Source organism: Mixophyes fleayi, chromosome 1 (genome assembly GCF_038048845.1).
Source record: "Mixophyes fleayi isolate aMixFle1 chromosome 1, aMixFle1.hap1, whole genome shotgun sequence".
NCBI classification, from domain to species: domain Eukaryota; kingdom Metazoa; phylum Chordata; class Amphibia; order Anura; family Limnodynastidae; genus Mixophyes; species Mixophyes fleayi.
Window position 1 is genome coordinate 223,133,854 of NC_134402.1, and position 17,146 is coordinate 223,150,999.

General features: G+C 42.4%; 1 protein-coding gene across 3 annotated transcripts in view; it reads left to right on the forward strand.

Moving 5' to 3' along the window:
* SBNO2 (strawberry notch homolog 2) overlaps nucleotides 1-17,146 on the forward strand; it is a 57,172-nt gene that overhangs the window by 30,243 nt on the left and 9,783 nt on the right. For all 3 annotated transcript variants that reach the window (XM_075205884.1, XM_075205892.1, XM_075205899.1), the window contains 14 exons: nucleotides 2,613-2,756; nucleotides 3,310-3,427; nucleotides 3,573-3,678; nucleotides 3,908-4,061; nucleotides 4,771-4,947; nucleotides 6,999-7,096; nucleotides 7,207-7,286; nucleotides 7,520-7,714; nucleotides 8,893-9,020; nucleotides 9,098-9,229; nucleotides 10,129-10,264; nucleotides 10,432-10,544; nucleotides 10,640-10,711; nucleotides 10,831-10,939. In XM_075205884.1, the coding sequence (XP_075061985.1) occupies nucleotides 2,613-2,756; nucleotides 3,310-3,427; nucleotides 3,573-3,678; nucleotides 3,908-4,061; nucleotides 4,771-4,947; nucleotides 6,999-7,096; nucleotides 7,207-7,286; nucleotides 7,520-7,714; nucleotides 8,893-9,020; nucleotides 9,098-9,229; nucleotides 10,129-10,264; nucleotides 10,432-10,544; nucleotides 10,640-10,711; nucleotides 10,831-10,939 (1,762 nt within the window). The remainder of the gene's footprint in view (nucleotides 1-2,612; nucleotides 2,757-3,309; nucleotides 3,428-3,572; nucleotides 3,679-3,907; nucleotides 4,062-4,770; nucleotides 4,948-6,998; nucleotides 7,097-7,206; nucleotides 7,287-7,519; nucleotides 7,715-8,892; nucleotides 9,021-9,097; nucleotides 9,230-10,128; nucleotides 10,265-10,431; nucleotides 10,545-10,639; nucleotides 10,712-10,830; nucleotides 10,940-17,146) is intronic.

Genomic DNA, 17,146 nt, shown 5'->3' on the forward strand with positions numbered 1-17,146 from the left:
GTCTGGCATCCCTGACACCCATGTATCCCTACTTAAGTCCATCATAACTGCTGCTGCAAGACTGATCTTCTTCCCTCACCACTCCACATCTGCTGCACCACTTTGCAAATTCCTACACTGACTCCCTGTGTCCTTCCAGAATCAAATTCAATTACTCACCCTTACCTACAAAGCGCTCAACAACACCTCCCCTCCATACATCTCAAATCTCATATCAAAATACTCTCCCTCCCGCCCTCTTAGATCTATCTTTGACCTGTGCCTTGTCTGGGTCTCTGGTAACCACAATCCCGCATTCAAGACTTCTCCCATGCTGCTAGCCACTTATGGAATTCCCTCCCAATCAGGCTTTCCCACAGCCTTCAAATGTTTAGACACTCTCTGAAAAGCCATCCCTTTTTTTTTTTTCCTTATTTAAGAGCTTAATGAAGAAGTGAAAGTTGCTCAATCAATTTATAGGCTATAGCAGGTGCTTGAAAGGGTGGGGTTAGCCTGAAAGAAACAAACACACAGAGAGATCTTCCAGATGTTAAGAGCTTACCTTATCCCTTATACCACTCACTCTAATGCACCCTCACAACTGTCACAATTTACACTCTGAGCCACACTTGCTCCTCTTGTTTCATCTGTGCCCTCTTCCACTTAGAATGTAAGCACTCTAATGTGCAGGGTCCTCCATGCCCTTTGTTTTCATGTCTGCTTTTATTTTGTCTACTTGTATGTCCTGTTTTCCCTACTCTACAATGCTGCAGAACACTGTGGAATCTTACAAATCTCCGCTAATAATAATTGCAATTGCGTCAGAAAATGCAAGTGCAAACCACATGTGAAAACGCATGTGAATAATATGCAGTTCACGTGTGATATATCTGCGGTGTTTACGCTGGATGTCTGCGGTGTATATGCTGGATGCATTTGCATGCGTTTACCAAAGTTATAGAATTGCAACATGTGCTCCCAATGAAATGGGAGAAGCTACGTACATTAAATATATAAAAAAAACACTGAGCAGTGCTTTCCCTGCACCCCAAGTTCCTTAACTCAGCCCCTGCCCTATACAGTCTGGGCTGTTCCCAATAAAAGAGGCGGACAACGATTGTGGGTTCCACCTGTTATAGTTTAAAACCATCCCTGGCTATAAAGGCACAGGGAAACTCGCAGTTTGAGGATATGAACTTAAACAACAAAATATTTGTGACACATTTCCCTTTAAATGTCCCTCTTTGGCCCTTTGAATTGTTGTTGTGAGATATTTGTTAGTACAAAGTGTGTATACATTGTGGGAGAGTGGAGTGCATGAATATATGTTCACTGTGTATTGAGGATGTGTACAATGAGAACAGTACAGTGTGTTTTTGTCTAATATGGTTATATTTGTGCTGTTCATGTGTGTGCAACTGTTTATGTTGTTAGTTTGCCTTCGATCTCCTTGACTGCTGTGTATCAGTGAACAGAAAGTTTATTTTTATCCCTTGAACAATTTCCCGATTATCTGTTACTGATTTGTTTGTTACATCATGGAAGTAAAATGCACAGACTATAAACTTGCTTTCTGTTAATATAGATTGCACGGTTTCCTCATTCCTATGTTATGGCTCATACTCATGATATAGCCAACCTTCATATGGTATCCTGCACTGTACTCAGAGTCAACACAATACAAGCATTGACAATAGAGTGCTCTATTGACAAGCTCATTAATTATAATCTACAGTTTTTACAACAACCACTATATGGGCTGCGGATACGACACATACATTCATTTACTGTTTAGTCCAGAACCTGATTGCTTCAGGTGATATTATTCCCCTGTATTCTCCTGTACCTATAAGTACAGATAGGACTTCCAGTTTGATCTTTCAGTGTGATTGTTCTCATGGGTGTTTGTAAAACTCATACAAAGGTTATGTGCTAGTGCCAGCAGGTGAATACAGTCGTAGTGACTTATTGATCAATCTGAGAAAGGCGCACTCGCTGATCTATACATAAATGAACACTGGACAGGTCCAGAATATAGCAATAAATATTTGTTCTAGGTTTCACAGAGCATTCCTTTGTAGTGATCAGCATACAGCTCTTTTGAGGTCTGATAATGTTGCATTTGCCTCTGATCACAGGGGATGTACCAAAGAATAAATTCTCCAGATGCCCATGAATGTGTTCCCTAGAAGCTATTCTGGTATTAACACCTCACCAAACTGTAGATGTACAGTAAATAATGATTGTACCACGAAACTAGACTATTATAATGTTATTGTAATGTTATGTATCATTAATGAAATAGAGTATTTAAGTCTGCAGTAAGATGTAAAATAATTTCTTTAAGAATTGCTTAAATACATGAAGAATAACTGCGAAATAAAAAAGAAATATATCATTATTGCAAATATATTTTCTAGGTTTCACTTTTCTTGACATTTTGTTCTTCTTTTAAGAAAATAGAAATGGTCCTTTTGTTTTAGTAGGCCTACTTATAAATGCACAGTGGACTGTTTATATGTGGATTATGATCAAATGTCAATTTATTGAGCTTCTATTGAAACCGGTTTCTATAAGACCTTATTGAAGTACCTAATCAGGCTAACAGTCTTATTTTCTTCCTGTTTTATTAGATCAAATATGGAGACACATCCGCTTCTAAAGGTGTATTGTTTGCCACTTATTCGGCACTGATTGGAGAAAGTCAGGCTGGAGGTCAGCATCGGACTCGAATTAAACAGATCATAGACTGGTGTGGGGAAAACTTTGATGGAGTGGTATCCTTCCTTCAGAATGAGTACATTCTGTTTCATGATTGTTTAGGCGGTAATATAGATGTAAGCAAATTAAGATGGTAGTAATCGTGCAAAAGACAAGGAGCTGGCCACAATGCAGATACTGCAGAGATTCTTTTGCAAATTCTAACCACATGTACTTTTAATATATCATTATATGTGCTTGGTGTAAGACAACAAGTGTGAAACAGATACAGAATTTACTTTAAGTGCATTCTACCCTCTGGGAAGGAATGGAGCATACTGTTTCTTCATGTATGTGTACAATCCACCAGAATGTACAATTGTCAGTGAACACAAGACACCTAGATATGAGGTGTATCTCAATAGCTGCCTCCTGAAAGTAAGTAACATACAAAATAGTTTTATATATACAAGACACACTTATTGCGCCACTGGGGATCCAGGCTTCCTAGCCACATATTTACCTTCCTCACCTCACGGAGGCATGTATGTGACAGAGCATGTTGAAGTAGTGTTCAATAAATGTTGTTGTTGTTGTGTAGGTTATTTCCTTGACCTTGCAACTTTGCAGATCGTGTTCGATGAATGCCACAAAGCCAAGAATGCCTCATGCACCAAAATGGGTCGTGCAGTACTGGAGCTACAAAACAACTTGCCTTTGGCACGAGTGGTATATGCCAGTGCCACTGGTGAGTTTATTTTCAGCATTGCTTGGTGCTTTTATTAGACTCTGCCCTTTTCTATTCTCTCTCACAGGTGCAGTGTATCTCACGGTTTTGGCAAGGCCAAATATTTCACCTTCTACCTTCAGTTTCTCTTTTCATTCTATCACAGGTGCATCTGAGCCCAAGAACATGATTTATATGAGCCGATTGGGTATCTGGGGAGAGGGCACATCTTTTGGCACTTTTGATGAATTCTTGCACGCTATTGAAAAGAGGTACTCCATCTAGACTGTAGGGCACAATGGTTTATTCACAAGTGGCATGGCGAGTACATGACCGTGAAATTAAGTGCCAAAATTGGGTAATTTTCTGAAAGTAGTCTTTCAAGCAGTGAAACATTTGTCATCTGAAGTTTGCTACTTTTGAATTTTAATTCTCCCCTAAACATACTTTCCTTTTTAAAAAATTTTTTTTTTTAATGTGAATTTCAACCTTTTTGAACAGGGGTGTGGGTGCCATGGAGATTGTTGCTATGGATATGAAGGTAAGCGGGATGTACATCGCAAGGCAGCTGAGCTTCACTGGTGTCAACTTCCGAATTGAAGAAATTCCCCTGGATGAGCCATTCAAACAGATGTATAACAGGGCTGCACAGCTGGTGAGAATAGAGGAGACATGACATTTTTGTGGGGGAAAAAGCACAGCAAGCTTGTAATATGAATGAAAGACCGCAGACAATTTACTGAAAACCAAGGATGCGTTTTCACTGGGTTCAAGGCAGCATTTGGAAGCAGTATAGCGATATTGTATATACTATAGGGATACTGCATGGACATGAGGTAGCAGCATAGGGATGCTGCTTTGGTGAGCGTGGAGGCAGCATAGGGATGCTGCTTTGGTGAGCGTGGAGGCAGCATAGGGATGCTGCTTAGGTGAGCGTGGAGGCAGCATAGGGATGCTGCTTTGGTGAGCGTGGAGGCAGCATAGGGATGCTGCTTTGGTGAGCGTGGAGGCAGCATAGGGATGCTGCTTTGGTGAGCATGGAGGCAGCATAGGGATGCTGCTTTGGTGAGCATGGAGGCAGCATAGGGATGCTGCTTTGGTGAGCGTGGAGGCAGCATAGGGATGCTGCTTTGGTGAGCATGGAGGCAGCATTAGGGATGCTGCTTAGGTGAGCGTGGAGTCATCGCGGGATAGTGTGCAGGGGAGTGGAGATGAGGGTTGCTGTAGACAATTGTGAAGGCAATTCTAGGGATACTTTGGTAGGGCATGGAATCTGTATTATTCATGTTATCATATGTAAGCTGCCAAAATACCTTCCTTGCACTACACTCAATAAATCTTTCTTCTTTGTCATCTTATCTCAGTGGGCCGAAGCACTGGCTGTTTTCCAGAAAGCAGCAGATTGTTTAGGGTTGGAGTCTCGCAAATCTCTATGGGGTCAATTCTGGTCTGCTCATCAGCGATTTTTCAAGTACTTGTGTATTGCTGCTAAAGTTCAACGTCTGGTAACTTTGGCCAATCAGGAGTTGTCCAAGGGCAAGGTGAGCAAATCTGCATCCTTTACCACACAGTTGCTTTAAGTTTGGGGGGCAATCCATGATGCTATGAGAAGTATTTGATAGTTTCCTTGTTTTTCGTGGGATAGATAAGGAGATGACGTTGGCACATCTCTTGGCCAGAAGCATTGCCACTGATCTCACGCTTTTACAACAGTCATTTAATCACCTTTACTTTTTGTGGTGGTTTATTCTATGCCTACTTATATGGGTATTAACAAATTCATTTTACTGCGAGTAATTACATCGAAATGTCCGCAGCTAACTTTTTTTTAAAAAAAAAAGCTATTTGACCATTATTTTTTGGATTGTTAAATGACAAAACTATGTCTTGTTTCATTGCGAGTCATTTTAACTTAATTTGATTACTGGTGACTTCTTTTTTTCAGTATTAGAGTAATGTTAATTAGATTACAGTATAATATAGGATGGTACAGTATTCATCATAAAATTGCCTCAGATTAAGATGTCCATTTTCAACATTTAATTGCCTATTTGATGTTGGAATCATTTTAGAGAATGTGTCCTCTTTTAATGGAATGTACATATTTAAGTTCTTAGACCTTAAGGTTTCATTTTGGAAGTTCCCACCTGGTTGCTTTGTAACAAACCTCCATCCTAACATAGCTGCTTTATTTCCCTGATGTCCCTTTTATTTCAAACTTCCTGCACAAGTGGGTCTTGTTGTCAGAGATTGGAAATATAGGTTTGAAATTATGCTTGCTTAAAAAGGAGGTTAAACACACTCTAATAAACACTGTATTTTAAAAGGCTTAATCTTAATAGGGTATTGCCAAAAAACAACCATTAAAGTTTATGCTTTATTAAACAATTAATCCCTTAACTCTTTAAGACTATGGTTAACTTTATTATCACAGGTATTAGGAGTTTGCCAGTTTTATATGAACATTGTTTGTTCTTTACCATAACCTAGATTATTCTTATGAAATCATTTTAGTTATATTACTAGGTCACAATGACCACTATCGGCTGAAATGACATCTTTACTTTCTGCTGTTAAACACATGGCAACTTATTAATTTGTTATGAGCTAAATTATGTCCTTTAAATAGCACACAAACTGTGTATAATTGGTCATCTGCATTGTGTTTATAGTGGCATTGTATTGAATTTATAAAATTTTCAGCATTTCTTTAAAGATTAAATCCCTTTAATAGTTTGCAAACCGTAAACAGTAGCAAATGCTTCTCTCCCTGCTCCTGCCAGCCGACTCCATTCCCTCCGATATGGAATATTTCATAAACATAAATCTATAGTTCTTAGATCAAAGTAAATATCTTTACAATACAAATGAATTTAAAAGTCTGACATTCTAATGCTATGTTTCATTTTTCCTTTTTTTTTATTTTTATAGTATTTCGTTTTCCATTTTTATAAGAAAATGACAATTTATATAAATAGTGTTTTATTTTCACTTTAATTTTGTAGTGAATTCCAGTCAAATATATGGGTAGTATAATTTGTATTTATTTCTGTTTTCATGGACAAAGTAAAATACAATCAAAGACTTCAGATGAACAGTGTTTCAGCTGATGAAATGATCAATAAGAATAGTGGAAATATCTATGTATAGAGGGCAGGAAAAGAAGACCGTTGCACTTTATTTATCTGTACCATGATAGAAAGGTGGTGTAGCCCATAGCAATCAATGTGATCTCAACCCCCATCCCAATAATTTTGGAAATTAAACCAAACATCTAATCAGGTTACATCACCTTTTGTACACCGTTTCATAAATGTCTCTCAAATTGATTTTTTTAAACTAAGCAATGTTTCAGTCCAATGTTCTTATAAAAAGATTTATAAAATGTTTTGTGTGGTTTATTTTTGTATCGTGTTGAATGAGCTCCCCCTGTTGGTGGACACTTGTAATACAATTACAGTTTAACTGCTATCACTGTAAAATATTTTGTGCCGGATAAAGGCTTAATTTGTGATGTTGGGGTTCATGATTGAATTCCTTGAACATTTGATTTCATTTGCATTGTGTCTATAGCCATATGTATTCTTTGCAGTGTGTGGTTATTGGCTTGCAATCTACTGGTGAAGCTCGGACTCGAGAAGTGATGGATGAAAATGATGGACATCTTGACCGCTTTGTATCAGCTGCAGAGTGAGTTTGAGAACACAACAGCGTAGTTTTTATTGTTTAAATGGTTACATAATATATGTCCGTACATTGGAGAGAGTGGTAATTGCCATTGAACCATCTTAACCTTTCAGGGGTGTTTTCAAGTCTCTGATCCTGAAGCATTTCCCATCAAGCAAAAGGAAACGTGAGAAGGGCTTGCTGAAAAGAAAAAGTGCGTGAAAGATAGCCTTTCTTTGTTTCACCTTCCATATAAATTTACTATTTTCTGTCCTGCTGTATCTTCCATTCTCCTATGGCACATCAATAAACTCTTATTTGACTGTGTTGTAACCTTACCCTATCCTAAAGTCTGTTTTGTATAGTCACCTGAATCTTTCCTTGTTCCCCACCTATTGGCCCTCAACTGTTTTCTGTACCATGATTCTTTCTTTGTATACTCCACAGGACGCGGAAAGCCACGTAGTGGGAAAATGTCACGTCTAGACCTTGTTGGATTAATTCGAATCAGTGAAGAGAGTAGCTCAGATTCTGATGGTGTGCTGGACAGTGACTTCAACTCTTCTCCCGAGTCCCTACAAGACAATGATGATGTCATCTTTGTGGAACACACATTAAATGGGCTGATACTACCTGATCATGGTAAGCAGCTATAACTTTTCAGCATGGAGTTGACAGTTGGTCTCACTATTGTATCCAAATATGGTATAATGAAAAAGTTATTTTCCTACAGTTCTGTGCTATTTATTAATTTTTAAATGACTTTCTATGTAATTTTCATGGTTGTAAAAAATAAAAATGAAAACTCATGACGTTGGTGAAAAAAAAATAAAAGTAGAAAACGAAATCAACCAATGAATGTGCTAACTCAAACCGTCAGGTGCTAAAGTGCAAAGTCCAAAAAAAATAAAAAGGAATATTGGTGCTGCTTTTTCGGTAAATGAAATAATTCTTTGAACAATGAAATAATGTGGTGGCACATAAACCCCATGAGATTGGTATAAATAGTTTATATATTTTAAGTTTCAAAATTAAACTCTGGAGGTAACAACAACATAATAGTCAAGTAAGACACGAGCGAACACTTCATAACATAATATATGACAATGAAATTTTAAAATCTTCAATCCAATGTAGAGCTCAACAGACAGTCATTTTTTGGAACCTCATCCACTCTGCTCCCAGAATGGAGAGTGTTAATCTTTGTGGAGAGAGATAGTGGAGATGAACACAGTAACCTTAAGGGAACATTCTAGTTCCAACACAGACTCTGCTCACCATACCAGTTTGGATCTCTTTGCAGTGCAGCTGTCCAAGTGTAGTGATCCCTTTTCACAAGCGCTGCCTGACTATTGAGTCTGAAAATACCATCATGACCCTGGAAATACTGGAAGGGTAGTGGATGGGGCTTGGTGTCCCAAGTAATCTTCAAGTCTTTTGGGCTATTATAAGAGCATTTTTTATGAGTATACTTACTTTCTTTAAAAAAAAAAAATAAAAAAAAAATGCTGTGTTTGATACATTGTTACAATAGGAAACATTTCTGTCTTCCTTTGTTATTATTTTGATACTTTTGCAAATTAAAAGAAAGCTTTATAAACAACTGCCCATTGTTAAAAGGCTTTGTGACGAAATATTTCAAGCTCACCAGTATACTTTCTAATTATCCTCATAGAATTTATGCAAGAGAGGATGAAAATATCTTTGAAGCTGTCTCTACTATAATATAAATAGGAGGCCGGATGCATTTTAGGAGCACAACAAAGGAGGGAGTGTTATTTTCTGAACAGTTATTTATTTATTTTTCTCCATGCGCATAGGCCCGGAGCAGGTGGAGCACATGAAGAGTGAGCTGTTAGCCAAGGTGGAGGAATTAGGAAAGATGTTACCTCTCAATACATTGGATGTGCTTATAGACCAGCTTGGGGGTCCAGAAAAGGTGGCTGAGGTATGTGGACTATATCGTGTTGCCACTCTCTATAGTCTTGATTTCTCCACGTAGTCATGGTGACATTTCTTTCCCAGATGACTGGCAGGAAAGGCAGAGTGGTTCGTCGCAGTGACGGATCTGTGGGCTTTGAATCTCGAGCCGAACAAAACTTATCCATAGACAATGTTAACTTACGGGAAAAGGAACGTTTTATGAATGGGAGCAAGGTGAAGTCATGAGAACTTTTTCTTTTTTTTTTTTTTAAATTAGCATTCTGATCACTTTTTTATATAGCGCTTTCTGTGTGTCTACACTGTATATTATTGAAGATATAACAGTGACCTTATTGTAGTCCAGTGTACCTATTTATTTGTGTGATGGGACATTGTCAACTGTTCCTGATCATGTGTTCTGTGCAGACACACTGGGCATACAGTTGCTAATTATGTGGTCGGTGTGGCATGGGTATTGGAGGTTTCGTAGGTGTTTGTGTGTATGTAGCTTTAATACATGTTAAGGTGGTGGGGGGGGGGCATGTAAGCTCTGTGTCTGTGCCCATTTCCTGTCACTGGATCTAAATTAGCTTTATGAGTATTATGCAGATTCTTTATTTGCTTTATCCATAGTCATCAGGCCTTTTTCAAGTTTTGTAGGTGTGTATCCTTCCCTATACCAGCAATAACTGTACCAAATTTTTTTGCCTACTTACATAATGCTGGATTCACTACCAATGCTGAAAAATAGGGATTCTCTAAACACTCCCACACATTAGGGCGTATTCAATTGTCGGCGGAAACGCAGAAAATCTCGCGCTCCACGGACTATTACCGTTATTACGGTAATAGTGTGCGGAGAAACAGTTAATACGGTAATTTTCTCGCTGATTTCAGCTCGCAGCTCAGGGAGCCGCGAGCTGAAATCCAGCTAACTACTACCGTAATAACGGTAGTAGTTTTTTCGCGGTGCGGAAACTAAACAATTGCATACGCCCCATTGTGTCTAGTCTAAATCAAATAAATATGTTACTTCTGCAGTATAATTGCTGTTATAACTCACATGCATCTCACTTTGTTTTGCCCCCTCGTCGCCCACAACTTACCATTCTCCATACATATCTCATTTCAAGCTGGTGGCGATTATTTCTGAGGCGTCGAGTTCAGGTATTTCTCTACAGGCTGACCGTCGAGTACCAAATCAACGTCGACGAGTACACATGACTCTGGAACTGCCCTGGAGTGCGGACAGAGCAATCCAACAATTTGGTGAGTACTGTTATGCTTTTTGAATTCCAGTCATAGTTTTGTACTTGATAGTGTCTTTCACATTTATTCGCTTTCTGTGCACGGACTTGTTCACCTCACTTTTGACTAATTGTTTGTGCTCAGACTGCTGCCATGACAATTAGTGCCTTATCACATGACTTTTCCAGGTCGTACACACCGCTCTAACCAGGTATCTGCTCCTGAGTACGTTTTCCTCATCTCAGAGCTTGCGGGAGAGAGGCGATTTGCTTCAATTGTAGCCAAAAGACTGGAGAGCCTGGTGAGTGTACATTTCTTCACTCCAATGTAAAATGTTCTTTTCTCCTCTTACTCACAAGTGCAAGATCTCCTAACAGTCTGTAACCACTCAAACAGGGCGCACTTACTCATGGGGATAGGAGAGCCACAGAATCCAGAGATCTCAGCAAGTACAACTTTGAGAACAAGGTTTGTGCTTTAGGGCATGCTAGTAATATAGAGTGTTTCTCTTTTCATTGTGTGATTTTGGATTGATTTGCATGCAGGCAGCTTTTAGGAAGTATTTTCTTTTTTTTCCCCCTTTATAGTATGGGTCACGATCACTGGAACAGGTATTATCTGCTATTCTAAACCAGACACAAAGAGATGTGTCTCCCCCACATGGATATCCAGGAGGTCCTACAGCTTTCTTCCAGGGTAAGTAGTTATATCTAAAGAGACACCTGTCTAGTCACCTGTCTAGTGTAGAGATCCCCGGTTCTCTCCAGCACTCCATATATAATGTACATAGAATGCATTATTAGATACTTACCCTGACTTCAGTCCTCACAGTAGTAACTGCATAATTAGATACACTCTTTATATTTGATCAGCCTATTGGAGATGGTGACGAAACAGAAGAGGTAAAAACATGGCACCAGTGCAACTAAATGATCATTTATTCTCCACTCATATAAAAACAAGAACCATACAGGATACAAGTAGACGTTGTTTTTCTCTTTTTATGAGTTGTGCAATTGGGTCCTTCGCTTCTCCTTGGAAAGGCTCTCATCCAGAACTAGCAGTGAGACTTCAGATCCGCAGATCTAGTTAACAGAGTTGTGTCTGGCTAATCTCCAGCATGTTTTGTCAGAGTGCCTTCATATAGCAAGGCTAATATGCTGCAGATGATGGTTAAGGCCTCATACACATGGGTGTTTAATGTACATCATGCATCTTAAATATACATTTAACAGGACAGTGTGTCCCCTGTGAGTGCAGTTACAGTGCAACGTATTGTGCTGTGAGCACAGTTTGCACTATTTCTCTTTCATCCAGTCTGGGGGACACTGCTTACCAATGGGTTGTGGAGGGAGCTTGGGGAGTTGGCACCTAACTAGTTAACTTTTAGTACTGCCAACAGACCCCTCCCCTCTACAATCCCCCTGCCCCCTCTTGCTCAGTTTTTTTTAGGTGCCCAGGGAGTTGGACAGTGTTTTTTAGTGCTTAATGTAATTTTTTTTTATTTCATTTTATTTTATTCTTGTATTTTTTAACAGGTGGCAGAGCTGGAGTGTGTTCTACTATAGAGAACATACTCACAGCTAGACAGCGCAGGCACTCCCCTGTCAGATGAGAGCCAGCGGCTCTCACTGACAGGGACAGGAAGAATAGGTGCCTGATTTAGGAGTGACAAGCGGTCTCACGGACCGCTGTCACTCCTGGAGCCCCCCCTCCGATAACCGGCGCTGCCACTGCAGGCATAGAGCGCCGGTTATCGGATAGTTAATATGCCGGCGGCCATCTTGGATCGGGTCAGAGCGGCGCTACGGAGGAGAGGAGAAGGGGGCTATACCAGGATCCCCCCTCATACATAGGAGGGGGCATCGGGTATCATCGGCTGCGGAGACCTCCTCTCTGGAGGTCTCCACTACTCTGCCACATAACCAGTTTTTGGGGGTTTTTTTGATACAGACCACAGAAACAGCTTACTGAAGGGGGAAGGGGAGCTAAGACATAGAGCTCTCCCCTCCTTCCAGAGAGAGAGATGGTTTGTCCCAGTCTTCTGGCGCCAAGGAGAAGCCCTGGAAGAGAACAGATCTGAGGGAGCAGGCACCAAGATACTGCTGTTGGACTTCTCCCCTGTTTGGCCTATGGGCTAAGGATCTGATTTACTTAAACACATACTTTGTATTGCTGTGTACAATTGGGGCTAGTAGGGGTTATATCATAGTTCTCCTACTTGCTTAACTATTATTTGTGTTTAATATTATTTCAAGTACAACTTTTATATCTACATTAGTTAATTACTTGTTGTTACACTAGTCTCTCCACACATTTATAACTCTCTCTCTCTACTCAACTAAATTTAACAATTTAAGTCTGTGTGTTTGGTGTGCCTTCCTTTATTAGGAAATGACAGATAAGGGAAAGGGCCCTATTGCAAAATATGTTACATGTTCTAAATGTAGTGTAAAATTACCTTGTGGGCAGAAGGACCCGTTGGCGCTCTGCTCTGTCTGCGAAGCAGGGGTCCCCCCTGCACAAACCCAGCATATTTCAGCCCCACTGACGGAGGAACCGGCCTGGGTCACCTCCCTGACACAGTCAGCTTCCTCTTTAGCACAGATGGTTTTTCAATCCAATCAATTGCTATCTACTTTGGCAACTTCGGTGGCTAATAATACTAGTACGCAGTTGGGCCTCCCTGTTACCACAGGTTCTATTGGAACGTCTATACCAGGACCTTCCTCTCTACATACAGACCAAACCCCTGTTCCCACAGAACCGGCATGGTCTGCAGCATTTATAAAGGGTTTGGATAAACTAAACCAGTTACTTGAATCCCCAAACATTCCGCCTGCTAAAATAAGGAGGCCTAGATCTGATAATCCCCTTATGGTCCTTTCAGATTCTGAGGAGTTTTCAGAGGAAGAGGGGGAAATTAATTCTGATCCTGACCAGGTTCAAACTTTGGGACAGGAAGAAAGCTCTAAAAGCCAATTTATTAACGATTTGATTTTAGCAGTAAGACAGGCGTTGGACCTCCCAGAACCGGAGGATCCTATTCCTAGAGACAGAAGTCTCTTTAAGAAGGCCAAAAGAAAGGCTATTCGTTTTCCCCCTTCCGTAGAGCTTAAGGATATTGCAGAAGGAGCCTGGAAACAGCGTGATAAAAGGTTCTCTGTTCCCAAAAGGTTCTCTTCCTTGTATCCATTGCAGGAGGAAGATGTGGTTCGCTGGGAGAGTATTCCAAAAGTGGATATTCCAATAGCCCGATTGGCCAAGCACACTTTACTCCCAGCTCCTGGTTCTGCATCTCTGCAGGACGTCAATGACCGCAGAGTGGAATCCCAGCTGAAATCTATATTTGCAGCTGCGGGTTCTTCCTTTAGGCCCACATTTGCTTCAGCTTGGGTTGCTAGAGCTATGGAAGCATGGGCAGACCAGCTGACAGAGGCCTTACAGGACTCTGATTTACTTTCCCTGGCTTTGCATTTGAAGGAGGCATCGGGGTACCTTTATGAGGCGGCCCAGAACACAGCGGCTGTATCCTCTTCTATTCAGGCTGCATCTATTTCAGCAAGAAGAACATTATGGCTGAAATCCTGGGAAGGAGATGCGGAATCAAAAAAGTCAGTGGAAACCATTCCTTTTTCTGCAGCAGGTTTGTTCAGCCCGGAATTGGATACCCTGATCTCACAGGCAACGGGGGGCAAAAGCACTTCCTTGCCAGTATTCCCTAGCAGGAGCCGAAACCCTCGGGTCAGCTCCTTTCGGGGGACCTCCTTGCCTAGAGGACAGTCCTTCAGAGGCAGACAGCCCAATTCTCGAGGCTCCTCTGCCAGGGGGAGATCCTCGTTTGCAGCTAGGCGCCAGGCCTCCAAGACTCAGAAGAAGCCTGCGTCCTGACGACCACTCTGTTCTCCTGGAAGGGGCGCCAGTGGGGGGACGTCTGTCTTTGTTTCTGGAACAGTGGGCAGTGTCCTCCCAAGATCCTTGGATTTGGGGCATTATATCAGAGGGGTACAGGATAGACCTGCTGGGCCTGGTTCCACATTGCTTCTTCGTGACTCCGCCCCCCCCCCCTCCCCCCCGAGATCCTTCAAGAAGGCAGGCGATACAGGACTGTGTCGCCTCTCTTCTTTCTCAAAAAGTTATCTGCAGGGTCCCAGTTTTCCAGAAGGGACAGGGGTTTTATTCAAACCTGTTTCTGGTGAAGAAGCCGGACGGCTCCTTTCGTCCCATACTAAACCTAAAGGGCCTCAATGTGCACTTACGGATTTCGGATGGAATCCCTAAGGTCGGTGATAAATGGCTTAGAGAAGGATCAGTTTATGGCGTCTATAGACATAAGACGCATACGTTCACATTCCCATTTGGATCCACCATCAGTCCCTCCTAAGATTCTCGGTGGGATCCTTCCACTATCAGTTTCGGGCCCTCCCCTTCGGCCTCTCAACAGCGCCGAGGGTTTTCACGAAGATCATGTCAGTAATGGCAGCATGTCTTCACCTTCAGGGAGTTCAGGTCCTGCCTTATTTGGACGACCTGTTCATCAAATCCTCCACAGCAAATGGCTTACGTCATCACTTATTTCTCACCTTGGCGGTTCTCGAGGGCCATGGATGGCTAATAAGTTTAAAGAAATCCCAGATGGTTCCGTGTCAACGCATGGTTTTCCTAGGGCTCATTATGGACACCAGCCAGCAGAGGGTATTCCTTCCTGTCGAGAAGGTCAGTTCTATTCAGAGCATAACAACTCAGGTCTTGTCTTCTCCCAGCCCCTCAATGCACTTGTGCATGCGGCTGCTGGGAAAGATGGTGGCCTCCTTCGAGACCATCCCCTTCGGTCGAGCCCATTCTCAATGTTTTCAGTGGGATCTTTTGACGAAATGGTCAGGATCCCACCTACGCTTGGACCTTCAGAGGATCTCTCTATCTCCGAGGGCGCGAGAATCGCTTCAGTGGTGGCTGATTCAGGATCACATGACAGTGGGCAGGTCCTTCGCTCCATGGTCATGGATCATAGCCTGAAAGGTAAGGGGGCGGTAATCCTGCACCTCTGGCTCCAAGGGCTTTGGTCGGTTCAGGAATCAGCCCTGTCAATAAACGTGCTAGAGTTGAAGGCTATTCTTTTGGCCCTCTGGGGGGCCCAGTCCCCCCTCCGGGGCCACCCTGTCAGAGTTTAGTCCGACAATGCCACGGCCGTGGCATATGTCAACAGGCAGGGAGGAACCAGGAGTGCAGCTGCAATGAACATTGCAGCTCAAATTCTGGTTTGGGCAGAACATCATGTTCCAGCAATATCGGCAGTATACATTCCTGGAATAAGAAATTGGGAGGCCGACTACCCAAGTCGAAACCAGAAGATGCCGGGGGAGTGGTCACTCTATCCGCAAGTTTTCCAGTCTCTGGTTCAGAGGTGGGGTCTTCCGGACATAGATCTCATGGCCTCCAGACACAACAGAAAGGTTCAGAGGTTTTGCGCAAGGGCAAGAGACCCCTTAGCGGTGGCAGTGGACGTTATGACAATGCCATGTTAGTTCAGGTTGGGATACCTGTTTCCTCCGATCCCCATGCTTCCTCGCGTACTCAGACGAGTAAGGCAAGGCGGTCTGCCAGTAATTCTAATAGCTCCCTCATGGCCACGCCGAGTCTGGTACGCGGACATAATCTCTATCGCGGAAGAACAGGGTTTCCGTCTTCCGTCTCGACGACCTTCTTCTGCAGGGTCCCTTCCGTCACCAGAATTTACCTCAGCTCACTTTAACGGCATGGCTGTTGAAGCCAGCCTCTGGAGGGCTAGAGGTTTTTCCTCCAGCGTAGTGAACACTATGATGCGAGCCAGAAAGCCAGTTTCAGCTCGCATCTATCACCGGATTTGGAGAGCCTACATCAGATGGTGTGAAAATAGGACATGTCACTCGTCCTCCTTTCGTCTCCCTCGCTTGTTGGCTTTCCTTCAGGATGGCCTGGAAGCAGGGCTTCGGTTAGGTTTTCTAAAGGTCCCGGTATCGGCTCTTTCAGTATTTTTTCACCTGAAATTAGCGGATTTACCAGATGTTAGGACTTTCCTCCAGGGAGTCTTGCATATTCAACCTCCCTATGTTCCGCCTACAGCACCATGGGATCTCAACCTGGTACTGGATATGCTTAAAGGGCCTCCTTTTGAGCCATTGCTTCTGGTAGATTTGAAGTGGTTGACCTGGAAGGTCCTCTTTCTTTTGGCTATTGCATCTGCACGTAGAGTTTCGGAATTAGGAGCTCTGTCTTGTCAGGAACCATATCTGTTTTTCCACGAGGACAGAGCGGTGTTAAGAACCCTCCCTTCCTTCGTTCCAAAAGTAGTTTCGGCTTTTCATCTGAACCAGGAAATCGTAGTTCCGGTCTTCTCATCTACCTCCCATTCGGATCAACAGTCTGTGGAAAAGTTAGATGTGGTTAGGGCTCTCCGCATTTATGTGAAAAGAACTTCTCAGATTAGACGTACTGATTCCCTGTTTGTTCTTTATGATGCCAATAAGAGAGGCTGGCCAGCCTCTAAACAGTCCATTGCAAGATGGATTACGGCAACCATCAGGCAAGCTTACATAAAGGCTAACTGTCCTGTGCCGGAGAGACTTACGGCGCATTCCACCAGATCGGTAGGGGCGTCGTGAGAAATGGGACTTCTGCAGACCAGCTTTGTAGGGCAGCCGCCTGGTCCTCTGTCCACACCTTTATAAAATTTTACCAGTTTAATGTTTTTGCATCCGCGGATGCAAATTTCGCTCGTAGTGCTTTACGAGCGGGGCTTTCAGAGTAGTCCCACCCTTAGGGGGCTGTTTTAGAACGTCCCCATGGTAAGCAGTGTCCCCCAGACTGGATGAAAGAGAAAAGAGGATTTATGTACTTACGTTAAATCCGTTTCTCTGATTCCGT